Source organism: Thamnophis elegans, chromosome 8 (assembly GCF_009769535.1).
Source record: "Thamnophis elegans isolate rThaEle1 chromosome 8, rThaEle1.pri, whole genome shotgun sequence".
Taxonomy (NCBI): Eukaryota; Metazoa; Chordata; class Lepidosauria; order Squamata; family Colubridae; genus Thamnophis; species Thamnophis elegans.
In genome coordinates, this window is record NC_045548.1 from 24,929,877 (window position 1) to 24,956,788 (window position 26,912).

The 26,912-nt window shown below is 38.5% G+C and overlaps 1 protein-coding gene across 3 annotated transcripts; it reads right to left on the reverse strand.

Moving 5' to 3' along the window:
* Window positions 1-10,398: 10,398 nt before the first annotated feature.
* On the reverse strand, window positions 10,399-24,586 carry TWSG1 (twisted gastrulation BMP signaling modulator 1). Of its 3 annotated transcripts, none has more exons than XM_032223074.1 (5): window positions 24,332-24,586; window positions 21,911-22,067; window positions 15,756-15,855; window positions 11,011-11,274; window positions 10,399-10,720 (listed from the first exon to the last, which is right to left on the reverse strand). In XM_032223074.1, the coding sequence occupies exons 2-5, from the start codon at window positions 22,028-22,030 to the stop codon at window positions 10,539-10,541; spliced, it is 666 nt and encodes a 221-aa protein (XP_032078965.1). In that variant the 5' UTR covers window positions 22,031-22,067; window positions 24,332-24,586; the 3' UTR covers window positions 10,399-10,538. The 3 variants fall into 3 exon arrangements, with proteins under 3 accessions (XP_032078965.1, XP_032078963.1, XP_032078964.1); XM_032223072.1 differs by having other exon boundaries at window positions 24,206-24,586; XM_032223073.1 differs by lacking the exon at window positions 24,332-24,586 and adding an exon at window positions 24,010-24,193.
* Window positions 24,587-26,912: the final 2,326 nt, after the last annotated feature.

Genomic DNA, 26,912 nt, shown 5'->3' on the forward strand with positions numbered 1-26,912 from the left:
TGGACGTCACTGAGGTCCAGGTAGCCCTTCCTTAGAGCGTATCTAAAGAATTGGATGATGCTGTAACCTTTCTGGAATGCTTTTCAGAAGCCACAGAAATTCTGTACTAAGACTTTCCCCAATTTAATTTCATCTTCCTGTATTAACATTACAAACATCCTTAGCTAGTTATTTTTATTAACTCTTTTGATTATGTACAAGGGTAGAATGTTTGACTTGGAATAATTCTGCCATTTATTATGTTTAACATAACTAGAGCCAGCACATTGCTTTTTAAACTTTGCTGGGTTTCTTCCACACTAAGATGTTTTTCTGAATAACTGTGCTGTTTACAGAATATGTAAAATAATAAATAATATTAAAATAATAGTTGCCTGTATTTTGTTTGTAATTTTCCATGTCTTTTAAAAGTGCAGAAATTCCTAAGAATTAAAGACTTTTAAGTACACAGTAACCCTATTTACAGAAAGATGTGCATGTACTTATGTGTATACATACTACCCCTTATCTCAATATTGTAAATATAAACACAAATATACATGATGTTCATCCATCATGTTCGAAGAGGACCTTGACATCTAACATTCACAGAAATTGGGGGGATGTCAAGATTTGCACATGAATTGGATTAAAGTGAGGGAAAGGTACATATAAATACACATACAGTATACTGACCTTAAATAAAAGGGCATTCAAGTTTGTAATCAATGCAAATTTAGAAAAATGAGATTAAAATGGTTTGATTGATTTAAAAACTGAACAGAGTTTGGTTGAGGTGGACACACTTTAAAAGAGATTTGCTTGCTAGGTAGTTGTTGTGGCTCAGCAGGATCCGGTTGAGCTGCTGATGGACTCGGATAGTGAGGAACCATAGGAGTCTGCCATGGAAGATGTGGAGGACCCTGGGCAGGGTTCAGACTCAGAGCAGGGACCAGAGAGGTTGGTTGGCCACCAGGAGGCGCCTGAGGCATGGAGCAGTGGGGAGGATCAAAGGCAGTTTGTCCCTGATGCTAGATTGAGAAACGCAAGCAGCAACTCCCTCCGTAGGCAGACTCATAGAAGATAATTACGCACAGGTGGTTGTGGATGGGCCCCTCCCAAGAGAGTTTATAAGTGAGGCGTTGGGAGGGGACATTTGCAGGAAACAACCATTCGAATTAGTAGTTAATAAAATCTATCAGTGTATTCTAGCCATGTCTGTTTGTTTGGATTATCTGCATTGCTTCATTTGAACTATCTGGGTTGCTGCCAAGCTATTCTATTGAATGTGAGTTGTCTGGGCCGTCAGCCAAAGGATTCATTATCTCAGTAATTAAATAGTGGCAAACAGCCAAACCTGTATTCTGGTTTATTCACAGGGGGGGGGGGGGGGGCAGAACAGGTAGTTATTTTAATTTTAAAATTTAACCAAAGTAAAATTTGAATTGTTTCTTGAAAATTGATTTGAATGGGATAGCTGGACAATTACTTCCTCGCAGTCACCAGCAGTCATTGACTGATATGGGCAGCTATAAAAATTGAATGAATAAATAAACAAACAAACAAATACAGGTAGTCCTTGAGTTAGTTCATTTAGTGACAGTTCAAAGTTACAACGGCACTGAAAGTTACTTCTGACCATTTTTCACACTTCTGACCATTGCACCATCCCTATGGTCACATGATCAAAATTTGGATGCTTCGCAAGTGGCTCGTATTTATAACTTGCGCTCTCCTGGGGTCATATGATCCCATTTTGCAACCTTCTGACCACAAAGTCAGTGGGGAAGCCAGATTCACTTAATAACCATGTTACTAATTTTACAAATGAAATAATTCATTTAACAACTGTGGCAAGAAAAGTGGGGCAAACTCACTTAGCAAATGTTTTATTTGGCAACAAGTGTGGTCATAATTCGAGGATTATCTGTAAACTAGTGGGATGTGGTGGCTCAGTGGCTAAGACGCTGAGCTTGTCGATCAGCAAGGTCGGCAGTTCGAATACCTAGTGCCATGTAATGGAGCGAGTTCCTGTTACTTGTCCCAGCTTCTGCCAACCTAGCAGTTCGAAAGCATGTAAAAATGTAAGTAGAAAAATAGGGACTATCTTGGTGGGAAGGTAACAGCGTTCTGTGCGTCTTCAGTGTTTAGTCATGCCGGCCACATGGCCATGGAGATGTTTTTGGACAGCACTGGCTCTTTGGCTTTGAAATGGAGATGACCACCACCCCCTAGAGTCGGGAACGACTAGCCCATATGTACTTTACCTTTATCTGTAAACTGGCATCTTAACCTAATAAAAAGTAGATTAAGTAGCATTCATATTGCCTGGAAGCTTACCTTCTCTGGAATGCTCTTCCATAGAGCCGGATGGCCTCCTCCCTGCTGTTTAGAAGAGCCTTTGGCAAGGGACAATAAAGCCCTTCACTAGGTTCCCATCTACTTTGTTGTTTCTGCAACATTTTATTCATTTTTACTTGTTATTAACTGAATTTCTTTGTTTTAGTTTTAGTTTAGCCACGCAAAGTTGTTGAAAATGGGCAGCATATAAATTTGATAAATAAATGCAGTAGGCATCCATTGCAGGAAGATCTAAATACTGAAAAATGCCAAATAGCAATTGAAATTTCAGAGCTTAGTAACTATTCAAAATTATTCTTGGAAATGAAGGATCACAAAGCAGGTGGTCCTGAATATACCTATTGGATCAAATAAGGTATTTTTTAGGTATTTTATTAATATTTATAGGCCGCCCTTTTCCCCGCGGGGACTCAGGGCGACTTACATAAAATAGGGAGGGGGGGTATAAACAATAAACATAAAACAATACATAAGAGTAAAATAGTACACAACATTCATTCTTCATTCGGGTGGGGACAGATTGTGATCTTATCCCCAGGCCTGACGGGATAGCCAGGTCTTGAGGGCTGTGCGGAAGGTCTGGACGGTGGTGAGGGTACGAATCTCCACGGGGAGATCGTTCCAAAGGGTCAGAGCTGCTACTGAAAAGGCCCTCCTCCGTGTAGTTGCCAGTCGACACTGACTGGCGGATGGTATTCGGAGGAGGCCCAATCTATGTGATCTTATAGGTCGCAGGGAGGTAATTGGCAGGAGGCGGTCTCTCAAGTACGCAGATCCACTACCATGGAGGGCTTTATAGGTGGTGAGTAGCACCTTGAAGCGCACCCGGAGATCAACAGGTAGCCAGCGCAGCTCGCGGAGGATAGGTGTTATGTGGGCGAACCGAGGTGCACCCACAATCACTCGCGCGGCCGCATTCTGGACTAGCTGAAGTCGCCAGATGCTCTTCAAGGGCAGCCCCATGTAGAGCACATTGCAGTATTCCAGCCTGGAGGTCACAAGGGCCCGAGTGACTGTTGTGAGAGCCTCCCGGTTCAGGTAGGGTCGCAACTGGCGTACCAGGCGAACCTGGGCAAATGCCCCCCTGGTCACAGCCGTCAGATGGTGGTCGAAAGTCAGCTGTGAATCCAGGAGGACTCCCAAGTTGCGAACCCTCTCTGTGGGGTATAAAATTTGACCCCCCAGCCTGAGCGATGGAACACTGGTCGAATTTTTGGGAGGGAAACACAACAGCCACTCGGTCTTCTCCGGGTTGAGTACAAGCTTGTTAGCCCTCATCCAGTCCCTAACGGCTTCAAGACCCCGGTTCACCACGTCCACCGCTTCATTGAGTTGGCACAGGGCGGACAGATACAACTGAGTATCGTCCGCGTATTGATGGTATCTTAACCCGTGCCTCCGAATGATCTCGCCCAGCGGTTTCATGTAGATGTTAAATAGTAGGGGGGATAAGACCGAACCCTGCGGCACCCCATATGTTAGGGGCCTAGGGGTCGATCTCTGCCCCCCAACTAACACCGACTGCGACCTGTCCGAGAGGTAGGAGGAGAACCACTGCAAAACAGTGCCTCCCACCCCCACCTCTCGCAGTCGTCGCAGAAGGATACCATGGTCGATGGTATCGAAAGCCGCCGAGAGGTCAAGGAGAACCAGGATGGAGGCGTGGCCTCCATCTCTGGCTCTCCAGAGATCATCGGTCAATGCGACCAAAGCGGTTTCTGTGTTGTAACCAGGTCTGAAGCCCGACTGGAAGGGGTCAAGATAACTGGCTTCCTCCAAGGACCGTTGAAGCTGGAAGGCCACCACCTTCTCGACAACCTTCCCCACAAAGGGGAGGTTGGAGACTGGACGATAGTTGTTGAGAACAGCTGGATCCAAAGATGGCTTCTTCAGGAGGGGTCTCACCACCGCCGCTTTAATAAGACTTATCAGGTCAAAATCAGTACTTAATAAACTGATTGGTAACTATTGTAGGGACCACAGCATGTACATAATATGCTCACAGTGACAGTTAACAAGCAAGCTATTGCATTTTGTGCCAACCTTCTGAATGGTCTTTAAAAGTGTCACATGACAGTGTGCCCTGTCAATGTTGCAAGATTCTCCTACTTCAGGTAGGGTCTAGTTATCAGCATACCAGCCAGAGCTTGGCAAAAGCTCTCCTAGTTATAATTTTCACCTGACCTCCAGCAGTAGTTATGAGAGAAGGAGAACCACAAGTGAAGGAACTGTCCCTTAGGTTAAGTCTCAATGAATAAAGAGCAAATTTGTTTTTCTGGGGATCAATTTCAGCCCGTCCCCGTCCCCCAAATCAGATTCTTATAATCAAAGCACAAGATTTTCCTGGAGGGTTTATCTGAATAGGGAGATCAGGACACATTACATTGAAGCACAATTTACTTTATTGTCTTGAGTCAAATCCAGGCCTAAGGAAGGATGGGATTACAATAAATCTTTATAGACATAAAAATTATCGATGGGATTATATATATCAGCAAGATAATTTGATACAAGTAGTCCTCAATTTACAACCATTCGTTTAGCAATCATTCAAGTTACATCACTGAAAAAAGTGACTTACTTCTACAGTAGTACACAACTATCACAGCATCCCAACAGCTATGGGATCAAAATTCAGGCGTTTAGCTACTGGCATGTACCGTATTTTTCGGAGTATAAGACGTACCTTTTTTTCTCAAAAAAAGAGTCTGAAAATCTGGGTGCGTCTTATACATTGAATACAGCATTTTTTGCCCCCCGAAGCCCTGCCACTTCCACCAAAATGGTCGTGCATACCCTTATGGAGGCTTTCAGAGAGCTCCTGGGGGCTGGGGAGGGCAGAAATGAGCAAAACGGGCCTTTTTGCCCCCCCAACCCCCAGCAGCACTCTATAAGCTTCCATAAGGCTATGCATGCAATTTGACAAAAAACGAACCATTTTTGCTCATTTTTGCCCCACCCAACACACCCCAGAAGCACTCTGCAAGCCCCCCCCAAAGCTATTCATGCCTTTTAAAAAAAAAAAGCCTGTTTTCACAAAAAACAGCCCGTTTTTGGGAGGTTTAGAGTGCAAAAACTTTTTTTTCCTTTTGGAAAGCTCTTTAACTGATTGATGAGAATTACATTGATCAAGTGCTGTGCCAGCAGAAACAAAGTCTTAAATGCTGCAGATTGTCAACGATTTCCTTCTCCAGCCCATGGATAAATATACCTGGAAACATCTACCTGCCTACCTATTCTCTCTCTCCCCCTATCTACTGTATTTCTCTCTCTCTCCCCCTCTATCTACCTATGTACCTACCTACTTTCTCTCTCCCTATCTTCTGTATTTCTCTCTATTTCTCTTTGTCTATCCCTCTACCTATTTACCTACACTCTCCCTCCCTCCCTCCTGTATTTCTCTCTCTCTCTCTCTCTATCCCTTATCTACCCACCTACCTACTTAACTACTCTCTCTCTCCCCCCCTACCTCCCTACTGTATTTCTCTCTCTTTCTCTCCCTCTATCTACCTACCTACTTTTTAAAAAATTTGCCTCTTCAAAACCTTGGTGCGTCTTATACTCCAGTGCATCTTATATTCCGAAAAATACGGTATTTACATCTATGGTTGCTGTGTCTTAGATGTCATTCTATTGTATCATTATCAGCTTCTGACAAGCACAGTCAATGGGGGAAGCTGGATTTCTTAATGATTGCATGAGTCACTTAACTACAGTGATTCACTTAACAGAGGCAAAAAAGGTTGCAAAATTGGACATAAATCACTTAACAACAGCTTTGCGTAACAATGGAAATTCTGGTCCTAACTGTGGTCATAATTCAATGACTGCATGCCTGTATAACGTAATGTACATATGTGCCTAGTGAGGTCAGTGAAACGTTAGGGTGTAATTAAAAGCTAATAGGGCAGAACCCTATTAGACAATGGGGTTTTGAAATAATAAAGAGGCATTATTCTATGAACATAGTTTCTTTCCAGGGAGCTTCTTTTGCTTTCTCAGAGCACTAATCACCATCTGTAACTTCCTATCATCACCTCATATTTCTAGCTTATTAGCATTCCTCGGTTTTCTAAGTGTTTCATGGCTGTCAGTATTAAATTTCTTGAGGAAGTGTATTTCCCAAGGAGGTGTATGGAATAGGGATTATGGAGTTTTAGCCTGAGCCCCCAAATTCTCCTTCAGCTTCAACTGCATCACAGCTGATGCAGGTGATGCAGCCTGAGATGGTGGCATAAAGTTGGTATCACAAGAATATTGGTTATGCTTCACTCCAAATCAGACTATGACTTCTCTCAACAACTTCATGTAGAAGTTAACAAGGTAAAAGAATGGAACCACATGGTACTTTACACATCCATAAGCTATTAGAATGATTTGTTTCTTCCACTGAGAAGGAGCAGAATCACTGTAAATATTCAGTCATGAAGGTAGTTCAGATTGATTTCATGATCAATGGCTGCTGATAGGTTTTAGGAGGAGACAAAGCTCACATCCTCTGTGTAGGCACATCCTCTTCCTAGGACCTGACAATGATAATTAAGCAGCAAGAGCAATATAGCTCTTATCCATGCCTGAGTCTGACCTTTGCCTATAAAGTATTTACTTATAACCGATTCTATTAAATATGTATATATTTTGTAAAATATTTTTATTCCCAGTTTGCTGCAGTACATAAGGACATTCAAAATGGCTAAAGCTGAATTATCCTTTGAGTCAAACATACCCATGGTGATTTCACTGAGACACGCATGCAGTTTTCTTAGCAACAGTGCAGGCTTCCCATGTTCAATATAAAAATTCCTACAAGCAAACTAATACTAATTCCTCTACAGATTAAATCAGAAAACAATGAACAAAATAAACAAGGTGTTGTTTATTAAAACATTCTTGGACAATATAAAAAGTAATGAAATACTTAATAGTGTTGTAAATTATTACTGTAATTGCATATAAATCTGGAAGATGATTTTAATTGTATTATGAATTACACTGTAGATTAACAGAACCACTCTTTCTAATATATATTTAAAGTTGAAGAATTTCTACAACAACATTCTGAATTTAATTATTTCTTACAATACTTTTTAAATTATTACAATAATCTCATAAATCCACCTTAACAGAATGAGAAAATAATAATCAGAATTATGCATTTTACAGGCTGAGCATTCAAAATTATATAAAGATTTTTTTACTCGAAGACTATTACATTGAACAATTTTCTTTGCCGCTTTATAGAGCAGACTTCCTATTGCAATACATTGCCAACTGACTAAATGCTACTGGGTTGCATAACTTGTTATACCAGTCCTCCATTTTAAGATATAATTTTTTGTTATAGATAGAATCAAGTTAAATTACCTATAGGACTGTTACTGTTTCGTCCAGGAAGCAAGACCGTAAGAGATGCCTCATGAATACTACATTATAAAATAAAAGAATTCTACATGGAGCAGGGGAAGCTACTGAATATTGTTATCTGTGTATTAATGGAGTTTTAATTGAGCGGACTAAATCCCACCTACCCTCTTCCAAATTTGGAAGTACTTGCAGTGCTGATTTCATCATCTCTTGCTATAATTCATTAAGACACAGACAATAACATTTAATTGGTTGCCCTGAATGTTTGGAGAAATTAAAAATAATACAATGGAATCATTGTCTACAACATTGTTTTTAAATCGTGGCAAGTTTCAGATGTATGGATGCCAACTCCCAGAATTCCCCAGCCAACAAAGATGTGAGACCATTTATTAGCAAAATAAATGAACTGGAATTATGAAGGAGAAAGGTTTTCTATACAGATTCTTTCTTTAAGCAGTTATATATCTCTTCTCCATGGAAATCCAGTGTTACAACTGTATACTAGTTCTAGATGAAAAGTATTGAGGTTTCCACTGTCTGTCTTAAATTAGATAAAATATATCAAGGTTTACCTATAGCTCACATTTAAAAATATACAATACAGGTAATCCTGTTTTGTCCTAACTGTACGAAGAAATTGTTTGAAGACAAACCTTTCATCCAAAAGCTAATTGTGGAATTCTGATGACTACATTCCTGCTGTTACATGACTACTTTTCAGGTGCTGTGATATCTGGATCACCTTTACAGCTGGTTGCACAGTCACAGTCACATGACTATGATTTACAATATTTACAATGTTCTGGCCTCTTCAGCCAGAATCTGGAAAAAAAAAAAAAAAAAAGCCCATAGGAATACATGGAGTTGCTTAACAACTGCAGTGTTTACTTAATGATTGCAGCATTCAACTCATTGATTACCGCAAAAAAAAAAAAAAAGAAACCCACCATACATTCACAGGGGTGCCTCAACTTACAACCATCATAAATGAAGACGGAAATTCCAGGCTCCTTTATGGTCATAAATCGAATGTCCAGAAAACAACTCTTCCACGTGATGCTGTGTGATGTTATCTCACTTGATAAATGCATAGCAGTAGAAACAACTTTGATTAAATCTCCAACATCTGATGGAGATGGGAAGAGGCATTGCGGGAACCTATTTACAAACTAACTGTTCCTCTCCTCCAGAATTATTTTAAATAAGTTCTGTAGAAAAAAATAGATTCTGTAGATCAGTGGTCACCAACCTTGGCAACTTTAAGACTTGTGGACTTCAACTCCCAGAGTTCCTCAGCCAGCAAAGCTCTAAGGCAGTGGTCTCCAACTGTGGCAACTTTAAGACCTGTGGACTTCAACTCCCAGAGTTCAACTCCCAAAGCTGGCTGAGGAACTCTGGGAGTTGAAGTCCACAAGTCTTAAAGTTGCCAAGGTTGGAGACCACTGCTGTAGATACTTGAACACAGCCAATTTTTTATCCCTAAACTTTGTGTTTTGATGAGGGATGGGATTCTAGGAATTTTTTCTCTTTAATAGGTTCTACCTGAAAAAGTTTGAAAAATCCTGCTCTAATCTTTGAGAATAGTAACCACTTTTTTTACAATCCCAACCTGGATGCAATCACTTATAAAAATCATAAAAGTATCAGTTTCTACACATATTTTCAAATAAAAGTAAAATTTCCATAAACAGCAAATTACAGTAATAAATTAGGCAGTTTGTTAACACTAACATTTAAATAATGTATTATGAGAATCTAAAATTGGAAATAGGAAAATGGGTCAGCAAGTATATAAATTTTAGTAGATAGCATTGGCTATGATTTTTAAAATAATGTCCTATTTAATCTAAACCCCATATTGTTTTACTAAATTACTATGATTTATAATTTAATATCCAAAACTCCTTCCATTTTGTTCAAAACAAACTAGCTGAGGTCAAGAGTTAGGGAAGCAAAGAAAAGAAGGGTGCAATGAAAAGGACATAATTAAGTGTATCTTTTTCTTTTTTTTTTAATAAGGGGCTATTTATAAGGAGGGTAAATTCTTAAAACAAAAACACAATCTAAATTACTTTTGTTTCTTAAAATCAAATAGCTATTGCTGGGGTAAACAGGTAATCTGCATGGTCTATAAAAGCAATTCACAGTACACAACTGGCACACATGAAAAGCTCAAAAAATATAACAGTGCTTAATTCAGAACTTGAAATTATGATTCTGGTAAAACTTCATGATCATCCACTTAAGATCATATATGCAGATTAATCAGTAGCCTGAAATAAAATTCAACTTACGAAACTTCATACATTGCCCAATCAAAACCAAATCTAAACACTTACTAATTAATTCTTCCAATGCTTTAAAGTGTAAAATTACATATTTAAAATAATATACATATCTAGGTCCTTTCAACTGTGCTGCAGCTTTACCATCCAAAGTAATAGAGGTAGTTCTTAATTTACAACCACAATTCAGCCCAAAATTTCTGTTGCTAAGAGCAACAATTGTTAAGTGAGTTTTGCCTCAATTTACCATCTTTTTTTGCCACAGTTGTTAAGTGAATCACTGCAGTTGTTAAGTGAATCTAGCTTCCCCATTGACTTTGTCAGAAGGTTGCAAAAAGTGATCACATGATTGTGGGAATACTGCAAAGGTCGTAACTCTGAAAAACAGTCATAAGTCACTTTTTCCAGTGCCATTGCAACTTTGAACGGTCACTAAATGAACTGTTGTTAAGTCAAGGACTACCTGTATATGCAAAGTATACCTCCCTGCCTCCCACCCCTACACATTCTTTGGTGTCTGCCATATTAAAATTGAATGGTTTAATTTCAGAACATACAATTTGAACATCTTACAATTTTACTCCCATAGTCGACACAATCAGGTCCAATACATTCACAGCAGGCGTTGTGAAACCATCGGTATTTGGAGGCACCCATAGAGTCACAAGAGATCTTGCACTGGTATATTGACAAGCAGTCATCGAAGTAAACCACAGTACATATGCGTTCTAAGTGACCAAAGCAGAAAATAAGATTTTAGTTTTTTGACCAAGGTGTAAATCACAGATCATTCAAATAAAACTTCCAACAAACTCCTAAGTTATTGGTTTCATGTCTCTTTTCCTATAATAATATATTAGATCACTGCTCATATTTAATAATTCCCATATTTTGGAATAGAGATCATATTTATATGATTTTTAAAAATAAACAGAAAATCACAACACCTCATTTTAAAAGCTTAAACTTGCAAACATCACCCAACATTTTTTTCAATCTTTCAACCACAATATTTTACCTTTTTCACTAGAATATGGAGGATGAACATTGTTTGAAATGGAAGCATTGTGATGCTGGGGATGGTTCACTGTTTCTAAAACCGAGACTAAATTCTCATGAGGCGATAACTCCTCTGCAACGGGAAAGGACACAATTTTCCAGCTCAGGTTAGTGTCGCCTTCTGTAAGTGCTCGGAAAAGGGAAGCAATCGGCTCATGCAGTTCCTCCACAGTACTTTTTGAAGTGGGAGGTGTGTCACTATAATTCCGAGGGTTACACATACCTGTAGACAAGTTGACAAGTTGTTCAACAGCATTGCCCATAAGAATATTTGAGAAATAACATTAGAAAAATTGACATTAACAACCATGAGATTAAATTTTGCTGTGAATTTAAAAAAGCATTTTCTCCACCCCCCACTCTTTTTTAAAAATCAGGTAGTCCTCGAATTATGAGGACTAAATCCAAAATTTCTGTTACTAAGCGAGACAATTGTTAAGTGAATTTTGCCCCAATGTACGACCTTTTTGCTGCAGTTGTTAAGTGAATCACTGCAGTTCTTCAGTCACAAAAGGTCACATGACTATCATAAATATGAGTCAGTTGTCAAGCATCTGAATTCTGGTTATGTGACCATTCAGATGCTGCAATGATTATAAGTGGAAATGTCATAAGTCACTTTTTCATTTCTGTTGTAATTTATAATGGTCACTAAACGAATTGGTGTTAAGTCGAGGACTACCTGTAGAGAACTCTATTAGTTCTGTCATAAAATTTTCCAATATAAAATACACAAAAATTCATATACCACAAACTGCATTTTAATAGATTAAGAGCGTTTCAGTGAGAACAAAGGAACTTTTCGTCCTGTTTAGACTGGAGAAGAACAGACCAAGAATTATGAATCCTGTTTATCTTCTACAACTATCTGGATCTTTGATCCAGGTGCTTTTTAACTCAGCAATCGCAACAAACAATATCACACTATCAATGTAACCTGATTCCCTCCCCTCCCCCCCCCAAAAAGGATGGGAAGTCATGGAGATGGCATAGAGCAGTTGCCCAACCTTTTCAGTTTTTCAGACCAGTGGAGGAGGGGAGAGGAGGTGGTTCAGTGCGAGCAGGCATGCACATGCGCGCAGCCCCATTTGTGTGAGCAGCGGACATGCGTGCCACCTGCTCATGCAAATAAAGCACAGGTGCACGCTGTCACCCACTTCTCACAAAAGTGATGTTAATTCATCAATACTGGGCTAGTGCATCAGAATCTTACTCTTCCCGAAAGACCGAAAGGCATATAAATTCACTTTTACCACAATTTAAAATAAATTAAATATGAAACTAGTCTGAAAAACTGTTTTGCTGCATTTCATTTCTGAAGTACTCAATACAATCCTTAATATATTCTGCTAACTATAAAAATACAATGCATCCACTAAAATAAAGTTTCAAGAGAACATCTTAAGACATTATTCCAATAACTAAAGTGGAAATATATTGTAAATGATGCCTGTTAATAGTATCTATACAAACACTAGCACTAACAATCTGTTCCAGCTGTAACATATATTACATAATTGGCTATTTAATTTACACCTTTTGTAATTGTTTAGCATTATACTTTGACAATATATGATACAAGGAAAACACTTAAAGGTAGTCCTCAATTTACGACCACAACTGAGGCCAGAGTTTTGGTTGTTACACAAGGGAGTTGTTAAGTGATTCATATCCAATTCTATGACCTTTTTTGCCACAGTTGTTAAGTGAATCACTGCAGTTAAGTGAATCACATGGTTGGTAAATCCCCCATTGACTCTATTTGTTAGAAGATGGCTGAGAAAGTGGCAAATGGCAATCATATGACCCCAGGATGCTGCATCTGTCATAAATAGATGTTGGTTGCCAAATTCCCAAATTTTGATCATGGTGGTAAATGCGAAGGATACTTTTTAGTCACATTTTTCAGTGACATTGTAAATTTGAATGGTTGTACTTCAAGGGCTATCTTTATATATAGTTCAAATTTTTGTTTTGTTTTTGTTGTATTATGCCACTCTAATAATCTACTATGTTTACAAAGAAACAATGAACATTATATGGGAAAGTATTGACATTATGTAGTATTTGTGCTCATAGCTGTTTTCCTTTTTAATTAGAGCATGATCTATATTAATTTCTTTTCAGTTTTCTTCCTCAAACAGATCTTAAGAACATGTGGGTTCCGTTTGCTATGGTTTCCCACATATTCTTTAGTAACATATAAGCAGCAATGTAAGATTCAAATAGCATAATTGCCCCTGAACTTAGTATTAGTCATCTAATGAATTTTAGTATAAACATTAAATAGTACAAATCTGAAATTTATCAGAGACAATTCAAGCACCTGATCCCTTGTTCTCTATTGTGTCCCTAACTAAACATAACTGCAGCATCGTTGTATACTTTTTCCTTTGTCCATGTTGTACAGCAGAACACAATTGTAAACCTATACCAGCTTTGCTTTGTTGATATTCATAAATGTGTAGCCTGTTTTTTTATGGCGGTTCAGAACACTTGCAATTTTGCGGGTTTTTTTTTTAAACTGTGCAATTCAGATGAATAGAAAAATATTTCCTTGTCCTTAGAGACAGTTGGCCAGAGCAAATAACAGCTGGGTAAATCTAGCACACATAAATGAAACAATATCTAAAATAATATTGCTAGATATGACACAACCCCCTTTAAATCCTCACTGGAGTTTAAATTAAATCTGGCACTACTTTTTTGCACCTTCCATTCTTTGATTGGGAAGCTCTGGCTTTCTTACAAGAAAGGGAAGCTTTCTTATCCAACGATTCATCCAAGCAGGAATTCACTTAACTATTGGAACCAGATAATTCACTCCAGATAAATCCCTACAGTAACATCAATTAAAAGCAGGGGTGGATAGCTAGCACATTTTTTTTCCATACCAGTGTTGTCTATTACTTTCCTATGGAGCTGCAGGTTTTTATGTACTTAAGTAAGTATAAGAATTCCCTATATTCTATAGCTCCTTTTTACTGATATTACAGTGGCATGTAATTCAAATCATAGGAAACAGCAATCTAATTTCTTCCATAATTTATGAACTGGTCTAGAGACTCCTAAAAACAGAGAGTCCTCACTCTCTTTCCAAACAAATCTAGCTTGTAAATGAATCCTACTCAGTAAGTCTTCATAAAACAAAACAACTGACTCTCAGATTGACTTGGCAGATTGCAGCAAGAATAAGCTCCTTCGCAACATCCAGCAGATCAACACTATCACAGTATGATGCAGCCATAAAATATGTGGAAAGGATCATCTTTCCCCAAAACAACATTAGAAAATGAAGACTCAGCTTTCCTTAAGTCCTCAACGTAATTCATTACAGTTGGGAATTTAGCATTTAATATCAGCTGAAATTACCAAGCTGAGATTTCTTCCCATCCATCAATGTTTATAAATCCTCAGCTTTGTTCTGCCCACTACTATGGGCATATTCCCATAAGTAGATAGGTGTGCATGTGCCATTCAAGAACATTTAATAGCAATGAAAAACTGAAGAAAAATGAAGAAAGGACCAACAGAGATTTCCTTAGAGTCTTGCGAAAAAATCAGGTGGAACAACGGCTGATGACCTCTTTCTATCTGTCCACCATAGAAAGTGTCCTCACATATTGTATTAGAGTATGATATGATGGTTTAACAGCTGTGGACAGGAAGGCACTACAGAGAGTGATCAATTCGGCACAATAAACCATTGGTTGTCCTCTGACACCACTGGATAACATCGACAGATCTCTCTGCTTTAGCAGAGTAAGGAAGGTACTCAGAGATGATTCACACCCTGGTCAGTGTCTCTTTGCATTTCTACTATCAGGCAGAAGACATCAAAGTATAGCCAGCCAAACAAATAGGTTTAAAGATAGTTTCTATCCTTGGGCTGTCAGACTTTTAAATACAATCACAATCACTCCATGCACACGCTAGTTTTTTTCTTTTTCTTTCTTTTTTCATTTCTGCTATAATTTTACAGTGAGGTTAAAACCAATTTTGTTGTATTTAAGTACAATGACAATAAAGATTATACTTATACTTATTAAGCACTACAGGCTATGATAGCTGGCAGGTCACACAACAAGTTATGGTTGGGTTAACTAAACTTAATTCCTCTGTCTACATAGTATATTGTATATTCAAACAAATAAAAAGTTTCAATACAAATTAAAATTAATTAAATTATTAAATTAAAATTAAACATTGCAAAACAAAGTTTCAGATTTTTGCATTATTCAAACAACATTCAAAATACAATGGCTGGTATCCTACATGCTGACTCACAAACCACTTAAGCCCATTTTAGTCTAATGTAGCGGGTTGCATGTATCCATTATGTCTTTGAACCACAATTTTTCCAACTTTGAAAAAAATTAATCAAAACAATATTTTTCAGAAAGATTTGCAGCATACACTATCTTTTCTCAATCCTAATAAACGTTTCTTCCCTCCAATATAGGATGAGGTACACATTTCTTGAATTTTGGCTTAAAGCACCAAGTGTTACTTCATAAATAACTTCCTCCTTCATAAATAGCTAATCTTAAACTCATGTTTAAGATACACTGTGAGTTAAATATAAAATACCTATTATTCTATCTGTTGTTACTTTTGGCATAAACTTTAAAAGCTATTAAAGCATTGAAAATTACTACTGAAAATAGCTGGTTTCGGTATAGGTGGGAAAAAACATGAACTTACCAACACAGTCACAGCATTCATCCCAAAGTGTGCCTAGACAAAGCATGCACTCCTTGCAGCAAGAACAATTTCCTTCACCAGGTCGGCATTGACACAGCTCCTAGATAATGAGAGACAGACAGACAAGACAGACAGACAGATGAAAGATTACAGACAAAAATATGTCACATTATATTATGTCCTTGATATGTGTGGTATCAATGAAAGGTTATGATTTGCATTTATGGTTCTTAAATAATCAAATTCTGCATGAGGAAATTATGGTAGCTTTCCTATCATCAGAAGGTGCAGAAAGTAAGCCCTTGTCCTGGCTGAATGTATAAACTTCCCTCTATGATCCCTTATAAATTTAGTCCAGCTTTTGGATGTAGTCGCCAAGCCCCACTTACCTTCATTTTAGTGCCTTGAAAAACAAACTGGACAAAAATATAATGAACATTAATTCCATCTAGTAAACAAAGGCAACACTTCATTGTATCCAAATAGCCAATTATAAAATTCCTTCCTCGATCTGGTAATGGCAGAGATAGCTATCAGTAACAGTCAAAGAAAGAGTGCAACCCTGTTGTAAACATGAAAACTATCTTGCTTTAATACCTTGCTTCCCAGAAAATAAGACAGGGTTTTATTTTCTTTTGACCCCTGAAATAAGTGCTTGACCTTATTTTCAGGGCGGTCTTATTATTTTTGAAGTGCATGAGGCAGCAAGCGTGGTCACCTCATGGTTGCTGCTGTGTTGCAATATTTTCAGGGAGGGCTTATTTTACCACATGCGCTCAAAAGCCTGATTGGGCTTTAATAAGGAAGGTCTTATTTTCAGGGAAACAGGATAGTAGTAGTAATCTTTCCTCTAAACATAATCCTTAATTCTAAGATAAGATATATTCAGAATATATACAGAAGTACACTATGCTAAAAGTTATTTCATTACAACAACACCATCACCACCCCCGTCCCCACTAAGAACTTTGGATAATACCCAATTCTTGGGAAAAGCTTTAGAAATTATGGACAGCCCCATTTCTAATGTGAGAATAAGACAAAAACAAATGCAAAAAATAGATATACATTCACATATTTTATACTTTTACAGACCTATGTATCATTGTGCTACCAGGATACAATGTTAAACAATCAATAGACTACTAAAATGTTCATATCTGTAATCTTTAGTTGGGCAAAATGGTGCATTATAGGGCAAGGGGTTTTTTCAACCACGGTCTCTCAAAGGACTAACTTACAGAACACATCTGAAATCCATGACCAATGACTCCAGTGGAATTGGAATTTGGCAAATTTTATAAAACATTTTATGACATAAAAATTATCATCAAGCATTTTATAACATAACACAAAATGTCATAAAACATTTCCTGTAGACAATTCCCGATGTTTGACAATGCAAATGCACATATCTCCCTGATTTTTTAGGAACTTTTCCAGTATATTAGAACTCTACTTTCTTTGAAGGCAATGAGGAATCTCTGAAATGATGACCTAACAGTTCACAAGTTGCAAAGCGTATATCATGTATTATGTCTGGTGTTAATAAGAACATAAATAATTCCTTCAACACCGTCAAACTATTTACTAAGTCTGTACTACTATTAATCTTCTCATCATTCCTATCACCCATCTCCTCCCACTTATGACTGTAACTTTGTTGCTTGCCTTCTTACAATTTATATTGATTGTTTCCTAATATGATTTGATTGCTTATTTCTACCCTATGACTATCATTAAGTGTTGTACCTTATGATTCTTGACAAATGTATCTTTTCTTTTATGTACACTGAGAGCATATGCACCAAGATAGATTCCTTGTGTGTCCAATTACACTTGGCTAATAAAGAATTCTATTCTATTCTGTTCTGTTCAAGTTACACTTACTCAGGAGGAGGATGCATCTAATATAGAACCATATTGCAAGTTACATATAAACATACCAACCTACCACAACAATTATGATTACAGTTTCATAAGTTAGCAAAAGCCAGACACAGTACCGGTATTTGAAAACTATTGATTGAAAATTCATCTTAAATACTGATTAGAAAATAAATTGTGCCGAATAAACTTCCACAACTCTTGAATGATAGATTGGTTCATACAATTGGCTAACCCACTGATTATTTTTATCACTTTATTACGGATCAAGTCAGAATAGCTGACTTCACAGTGCATATTAAGCCAAAATCAGTCCCTGCTTTTTTGTTTATGGTATAGGAACCCAAAAGAGTGTATTTATGCATTACGAAAAGTCACAGTATGTTGAATTCAAGTCACCATGGGTTATCTCACTAATACAAATCATATCAGGACACAATCTTGTCATTCATTTGCTGGATATATATGTGATCTGCTAGAAGCAATATATCTACTTATATTGTTACAATTTACAGATTTAATTTTTTATGAGAACTCTTTTTTCCCCATAAATTAAATAAGTTGAGATTGCTAAAAAGTTTATGATACTTGAAATCCCATCTGAACTGGGTTTAAAAACTATCCAGAAAGACAAAACAAATGAAGCATGTTTCAATAAAAGATTGTTGACTTCATTCACATCTGTTGCACAGCTGATAAAATAAATATTTATGTCGACCATTCCCTGCATTCTATAAAATGGAGTACAGTTCATGCAATCTCTTCTATCCACATGAAGGAAAGAAATTGATTAATCCTAGATTAATCACCCTCAGTTCTTCCCTCTCTTCAGTACAAGCTGTTATTATACAAAAGAAAAGTCTTCTAAAAATTAATTACTTCTATCTGTGACGATAACTTAACTTACACAGTATCCACTAAAACCTGTATATTTAATCAGAGCTTTAATATACAATATTTTTTTCAGATAAAGAATCTTAATTTAGGGATAATCCCTTATAATGTATTTATAAATTAAATTAAGGTGTTAATCAGTACACTATTTATTTTTTGACTTGTCAATGAACCATGAAATGCACCAGAACTGTATTTTTGTTAAGGTTCTTTTTTTTTTTAACAAATGCTCATTATTAAATTTAATTATGAAAATTACAAAAATGTTCAGCAGAAAAAAAGGTTAAAAGGTTTCTAAAAATTAATTATTTAATTTGTTATCTTGATGATAAGAGTGAAGAATTTCCTCATTATTAATAATTATACTTTATCACACAGAAATATATGCATCTGTACTTCTTTAACATTTGGGGCAAAAGTTTAGGCACATTTGGACATGTTAAGTATGCATAGATTTCAAATTTATACACCAGTTCTCCCTTTAAAAACCCTGAAGATATTTACAGTGAAGTCTTATTGGTGCTAAACACTATAGTTTCAATAATGTCTCACATTCTGGAAGTTGCTTTTTCCCTTTTCTTTTTAATTTAAAATATAGTTTCAAAAAAGATAATGTCTATATTTGGAGAGTTACAATTATAAAACTGATGTTCAAGATTAAAAAAACCGAGCAAAGTACTTTGAATTGTTTTTACAATATTAAAAAAAAAGGAAATACGAACTTTTGAGCTTAGTAACAAAACCTTTATGGTTTAACATTTACTTAAAACCAGTATGCAAACAGCCAAGAAATAAGCCTCAATTATGTGTTAGAATTAGATGTTGATGAATTAGTTATTTCTAATTTTAATTCACCCACAGTTACCAAGTTGCTGCAGTTTAGAGGTTATTATTCCAGGACAATTATTGCATAATTCAAAGGTAGGTAATGAGATGAGCCTGAGTCCCAGTATGCCTGCAGAAATTTGCCTTGGCATCCATTGGCATCAATGCCCATACTGACTAAACTTTTTTTAAGGTTAAATTGAATCTGGCTCCTAAAAAATCAAACTGTCCGCTACCATCTTCATTTGTATTTACAAGAGGCGGCACTAGGAATTTTTAGAAAGCAAATAAAAAGATTTAAAGCAAATATAAAGATATAAAGAACCAGTTTGGTCTAGTGGTTAAGTTACCAGGCTAGAAAATCAAGAGGCTGTGAGTTCTAATTGCACTTTGTGCATAAAAGATGGGTGGATTACTTTGAGCCAGATACTCTCTCTCAGCCCAACTCAGGATTTCTTATTGTTTATAAAACAGAAGGTATGTGTGCCACCTTGTGTTATTTACAAAAATAATAAAGATGAGTTAAAAAAATTATTGGAGCATAGTGCTTTATTTGGAAGCATCCATGTTGCTAGGAAAATAATACAAATAAAAGTAAGTTGGGATGGCAACATGCAACTATCATGATAAATTATGTTTACCTTCTGCTTCCTGGTGATTTTTGCCACATTCTGGAACATTTGTCTATGTTGACTCACATTTGCCATTCTATTACTATTCATCTCTTTTGAAAATATATTTTTGGATTTCTTTCCAATCCATTTTTGAATTTACAATTCTGGTCATGTGTTACTGGAAAAACTGGCCATTTTATGCTTCAAAATTATCTGTCATTTATCACATGCAAAGTGTTTCCCTACAGAGATATTTTTGCTTTGATTTCTTTTTCTAAGTGATGATCTGGCTGCAAAGATGATGAGTATGTTCCAGACAGAAGAATTCTACAACCAGGAGCAATGTTTCAACATCAGTGCGTGCACACAAATTCTGTATTCCGATTCTAGGATAAGTCTATAAATTTGGTAAATTAAACCAGCAAGGGTTGTATAAATGCATTAGTAAACATGAAATACCCAATGCTATCTTTAGAATCACTTCCCAAACATAATACAAAGAAAAACAAATGTGTCACATAGTTTGGTAAAAAAAAGTATTTGACCTCTTTTGGATTTCTGTATTTTTGCATATCTTTGCCAGCAAATGTTACCACAGGTTCCACAGGGATCTTACTAATATACTATAGAGACTTTGTAGTGAACATGTAACACCAAGTGGGAAACTTATTTCAGTATACAGAATGTAACTTTTTCCATATTCACTCAGCCATAGAGTTATCCATCAGCTTCTCCTAATGTTATTTAGTTCTAAACATTCTTCAAAAAACTAAAAAGCAAAAGACAGTATGCATTGCTTGCCTATTTTACATAAATAAAATATACTCATTTCTGGCCAAAATGTAATACTTCCTTATGAGTTTTTAATACATTTTTTTCACAGAGTATACTGTATATAAATAAGCCTCATCTGCAATAATATAAAAATTATGAGTAGATAAAACAAATCCCCAAAATTAATTCCAAGTTAATTACAGTAATAGCAACATGTTCTATCATTTTAATGACATTCAAACAGAACACTTTAATGTTATTGGAATAGTAAACTTTTATAGCCCTACATTAAGAAAAATCATCAAAGCTCATTGTTTTTATATTTGTTTGATCAATATATTTTTCCTGAATCTACTCTGTCACATAAGTTTTCTACAGCAATTTTTTGTACCAGAGATCCAGTTTTATGTTGTGTTTAGATGATAAATTAGTAATCACTTTCAATTCATGGATAGGCCCATGCAGCATGAAAAAAAGTACACTGGATAAACAAAGAGATATTTTAGCTGGTAATTCGATATTTCAAGAAATACCTTCTCCATTATGGAGGAGGATAGAACCTTCAGACATCTTCAACCATCTTCTTCCAGGTGCTTCCTCCAAGATATGTTTCACCTGTAATGTCCCACTCATGTTTGAGGAAAGCATGCATGGTATCTACATAAATACCTCCTCAGTGCAAGACAAAACTTCTCCTTCCAGGCATTTCTATTATTTTAAGTATCTGATCAGTTTTGGACTAATATTTAATTATATATGCCCTATATTCTCTTTATAGTATTTATTATTTGCTTTTTATTGATTCACTGTAAAAGTAAATCAAATACTGTTTTACTTATTGTATATAACTTAGGTTTCAATTATTTAACTTTACAAGCTGGCCAAGAATTTAAGTCTCAGTAGATTAGAATGTTATTATATAAGCAAATCACCACATTAATCAATTTTACTGATTTCAAAATTCTAATTTTATCTTTTATAAGATGATGCTAATAAGCATTTGCATGTTTCTTCATGCATTCAAAGAATGAAAATAAAAATAAAGATTTCCACATTCAATAAATTTCTCTTCAAAATAATTTTTATTTCATTTCTTTCAAAATTATTATTACAGAAAAATGTCTGGATTCTTATCAAGCATAAGTGTACATGATCTCATACCTGTATTAGGCATTTGCTGACATCACTAGCACAGAGAGCTTTGTTGCAGCACATGGATGATGGGATCCAGAAGTACAGCAAACTGATTATGAGGAACCCTGGGAAGTACCACAACCTCATCTTTCATTCAGGAGGGAGATTTCAAAAAATGTTCTAACTGTATTGAAATAAAAAAATAGTATGAAGAGCCCATATTTTCTGAGGAAAAGTCTAAGCTTCTTTCATCTTTATTCTATAATTCTCAAAGGCAGTTTCTTTTGTTTCCCATTAGTTTTTTTTATGCTCAGATCAGCTGCATGTTTGGTTAAAAAAAGTTCTCATGTAATTATAGGACAAGACAATTATTTTTCCATTGACTTCAAAGTTATGTAAAGCATGATACTTCAAACGATAATAAATGTAATTATTTTAGTTACAATCCCATCATGGTATTTATTTGCAACAGATTTATTTCATGGAGTAACAGAAAGAACAGGAAAAGGAGGCCTACTAGAACTAATGTAGAAGAATTCTTTCTGATGGATAAATGAGAACATGTCATAACATAACCTCATTTCAATTCCAGCTATACAGGAGTATTACTTTACAAACAAGGCTTCTGAAAAAGGGATTGGATGGGAGCCACATATTAATCAACAGAATATTATATTGATAAAGGATATACCAGATGACTTAATCTCTATACTCTGCTTCTAATTAAGTAATATTACATACTCCAATCATATCTTTCTACTTACTATTTCCCTATCATACTTTTTCCAATACAGTTGCGAAACAACAAAACATAAAGCAGCAAACAAAAGACAGGAAGGGTCTACCATCAAACAAGGTCTACCATCTTTTCACTAGATACACCTGAACTTTAGCAGAGCAATTTGGAAAAACCTGAAATGACAAAACATCTCTAGGATTCTTTTTTTAATTGTTATATTCTTTATATACTAAACATGATTTAAGAGTTACAAAATAAGGGCAAATAATCTGAACAGTAATTTTAGATTCCTTACTGCAGTGTTTCTCAACCTTGGCGACTTTAAGTGCTGTGGACTTCAACTCCCAGAATTCCCTAGCTGGCTGGGGGATTCTGGGAGTTGAAGTCCACAGGACTTAAAGTCGTCAAGGTTGCAAAACACTGCCTTACTGGAAAATAGTTTTGGAGAAATAATTTGAAAACATATGATAAGCCTTTGAAAATTATAGTCAACAGAAACCTGTTGGATTGAATCCACTTTCTACAATTTCATTATGTCAGTCCTTCATTTAAACTTCCCTTCAGATAAATTGGTCTATCAATTGAAAAGATGAGATCTTTCACAATCCAAAATGTACTATTATTAAAAAAAAGGACAGTTGAACATTTAATTGATTCTACATTTCAAAGTTTTTATGATGGACAAAAACTATACAGAGAAACATATTTAGAGGAAACAAAGCTGGTCGAAAATTATTCACACCTGTTCATCCGTGGCATGTTATTCTCTTTTCTACCTGAATGACACATTAAACCCTTTTGCCTTACTCAGTAAATCGTTAATCAAGCCCCCGTAGTTGACAAAGGCAAATTTTCTCCAATACGTAAGCCCCCAACTCTTCCACGCATTTTTTTTAAAGGGGGGGGGGGACTTTTAATGAAATCTCCAACGCGGCGGCCAAGACCCAATCCCGAGGCAAAAACACAACTCTCCCCACCCGCGCGTCTGCTTCGCCTCGCTAAATCGGGTCTAGCGCCTGGGGGAGGATAAGAAATTTAAGGACGGAGGCGAGTGGGGCGGGCGGGAAGGCAACAGAGCGAAGCTCATAAAGTAAACTCAAGTTTTTCAGCATGGACCAGCCAAAAACGGCGACGGCAGGGAATACAAAGGACAACTGGAGAGATGGAGCAGCGCTCGGCTATCCAGGCTTCAAAGAAAAGTTCGCTTCAGGGGCAAGGGACGCAACCGACGCCGCTTTCTAAAACCCAGGATCCCCCTAAGCTCCAGGTCCTACAAAACAAGCCGCGGTGTTCAGTCCGTGCGCCCACCTCATGCCTTTCTAAGGGGACACCTCCCCCCGCCCGCTCGCTCCCGCATGTTTCCACTGCGCCGGGTCGGCTCGCTTACCTCCCAGTTTGCCCTCCTTCAGAGGCCCCTTGCTCACTCTGCCCGCTTCTTTCCCGACGACCGCCTCTTTCTTAGCCTAGCCACCACCCGGCTTCAACTTGCAGAACGACCGGGACGAGGCGAGCCCTTTTCCTGCGGCGGCGGCTCCGCTTGGCTGCCTTTGCACAGGGCCGGACGGCAGGCAGCGTCGACCTACCTTAAAGAGACAGGCCGCGGCAGCTGCCTTCGGAGCAGCTTCGGCTGCGATGGGAGGCGGGAAAAACACAGCCAAGTCGTCTCCTCCTTCTCGGCTTAAACATACAGAGCAAACACGCGCACACACCTCACGGCGCCGGAGGGACTCGCCCACGCGCCGTCTCCTCTCAGAAGGTCCCGGAGCGCATCGCGAAATTCGGCCTCTTGGCGTTCTGGGGCGGGAAAGCGCCTCTGGGGAGGGAGACCTGCCCATCCAGGAATGGCCTCGTTGGTAAGCCGGCCCCTTCTTTGACGCCACGGAGCTCACCTCGGGGCTCAGCGGGGTGACTTGTATCCAGGATAGTTCCCGCGGAAGGGGAAAAGAGGTTCGCTTCTCCCCAGTGGACTCGAAGGGCTTTTCCACTTGTGACCCTGAGGAGTTGCGCCTCCGCCTGACCTGTTGCTGGGTTGTGCTGTCCACGTATTCGTTTTTGAAAAGTCTGCAAAATGGGACCAAAATAAGTTCTACTTCTCTCTCATACACACACGTATGATTTTTTTTTTCCTGCAGAGCTAAGCAAGTATTACTTTGTTGCTTTTCTTTAACACGTGTTGCCGTATGCGTAGGCAACTGCATAAAATGAGCATTTTTTAAATGGGTCCCAGGGTATTCACAGAAAAAAGGACAATAAAGGTTATCTTAACTGATACTGGCACAGGAATTTAAAAGCTTTGTGCCACAGTTGCTAAGACACAATAGCCTGGTCTCCTCTCCGGGTTCACCACATTATCTAATTCTTTGTGGATTGGCTAGAAGTGACTCCTGCTCCCCTTCTTTTGTATAAATTAATACGGTGAGCAAATAAGAAAAAGAAAGCCTATTATTAGATCATAATCCATACACATATCTCAGCCACAATGTGATTTGTTTGATTTTGCTGTGTGAATCCCAACATAGTTTGTGCTTTAGATATTATTTGAGAGGAGCCAATTTGGGCTTTACTCAGTCTTATTTGAATTGTGATTTATCATGTGCATACCCAGCACTTGATTCACTAGGAATAATAGGCCGGTGGCTATTGTTTCTGCAGTTAATGCCAAGTTTCATAGGGGCTTAAGTAACCAGTATTACTTATTGAGACTATAGTTGTAAATGCAATACTTCCTTTCCTCTTTCTCTCCCATAAACCCCCTTGGAAGGAAAAAAGGTCAGTTCCTGTGCTTATATACAAACAAGGCTGGTAGCAGCTTTAAGCTGAGTGCAGCAGATGCCCCAGGCAGTTGACTGCTGTGGATAGAACTTTTGAGGATTGACGGAAGGACGAGACTGGAGCCAGGACTGACAGAACAAGCAGTTTATTCATGGTAACTACAGGCGATTCAGCACCTTCCCTGCTTGACAGCTATTTAAACGGAGCTGTCAAGCAGGGATAGCCAATGAGCGCGCCCCTAGCGGCTAGCAACAAGCGACACCGCACCCCAGCCAATCAGGGCGCCACCTGGCTTGTTGCTAGCCGCCAGGTCGTAAGTCAAGGACTTTCCGAGTCCTCAACACCCCTTCCCCCCAAGTGAGAGCGCATGCTCAGCGTTGAAGCATGTGTAGTCGGCGAGATAGGCGGGACAGTGCCAGACCCGCCCAGAATGCCTCAGTTCTACAGGAGTCGTCGGAGGGGTGAGTCCTGCTCGTTGCAGCTCCTCCCCAAAGGGAGTGGAGCTCCGAGCGACGCCATCTTGGGATGGCCCAGAAGGCGGGCGCAACTTAACAGGTAAGCCGGGCTGAGGGGGTGCGGCAACTTGGGTGGAGTCATTGTGCCGGGAGGCGGCGACTGGTGAAGTACAAGCGTTGTAACTGGGGAATGGGGCCGGATTGGCTTGAGATTGAACTGGGGACGTCGGCTAGCAGGAGGCGTCCGGATAGGTGGGGTCTGCCTGGGGAAAGGCCCGTAAGTGTGAATCTGGACATGGAAACTTGGACTGAGGAAAAGAACGGGCAGGAGGAAGTCCTGCAACATCGGAGTAGGAGAGGCCTGCCTGGGGAAAGGCCTCAAGCTGGAATCTGTGGACAGGCTGGAAGGCAGCTGTGTCGTGGGCCCCTGGATCAGAAGGGGCGCCGGTCTCAGTGGGAAGATGCTTCTTTAACTGATCCACGTGGCGCCTCCACTCGGATCCATTGGCTAGTCCGACCCTATAAGAACAGGGACCGGTTATGGACAGAATAGAGGCAGCCACCCATTTAGCATCCCAGAGAAAGAGCGGGCCCAAACCAAATCCCCCACCAGGAAGGAGCGTGGAGGGGAAACCCCCAGGGTGCATGGCTGCTCCCTTGAATCGAGAGGATGAAGCCTATTCAGAAGGGTCTGCAAGCGCCGACCCATCAACAGCTCCGCGGGGCTTTTGTTGGTCGTTGGGCAGGGAGTGGAGTGTTGGCTTAGCAGGTAAACCACCACCCTCGCCGGCCAATCGCCCCGGTCCATCTGGCCAAGCGGACCGCACGGTCTGCCCGGCCATTGCAGGCCGGATGGTACGGAGTGGTGGGCTCTGGTGGTGGTGGTGGTACCCTGCAAGGCCAGGAATTCCTGGAAAGTGGTGGAAGCGAATTGGGGCCCATTGTCCGAGACCACCATGTCCGGCAACCTGTGGGTTGCGAACAACCAGCACAGGGCCCTGACAGTATTCTCAGCTGTGGTGGAGGCCATGAGGACTGTCAGGAATGTCTGGCCATGAAAGGT

Bases quoted from the DNA above. Each gene is read 5' to 3' on its own strand.
- TWSG1 (XM_032223074.1), bottom strand. From the start codon at position 22,030: ATGAGGTTGTGGTACTTCCCAGGGTTCCTCATAATCAGTTTGCTGTAC. The intron at 15,856-21,910 runs GTATGAGATCAT...CTCATTATCTAG, and splicing joins TCAGCAAATGCCTAATACAG to GAGCTGTGTCAATGCCGACC. The intron at 10,721-11,010 runs GTAAAATATTGT...TTGGTCACTTAG, and splicing joins TCCATATTCTAGTGAAAAAG to AACGCATATGTACTGTGGTT.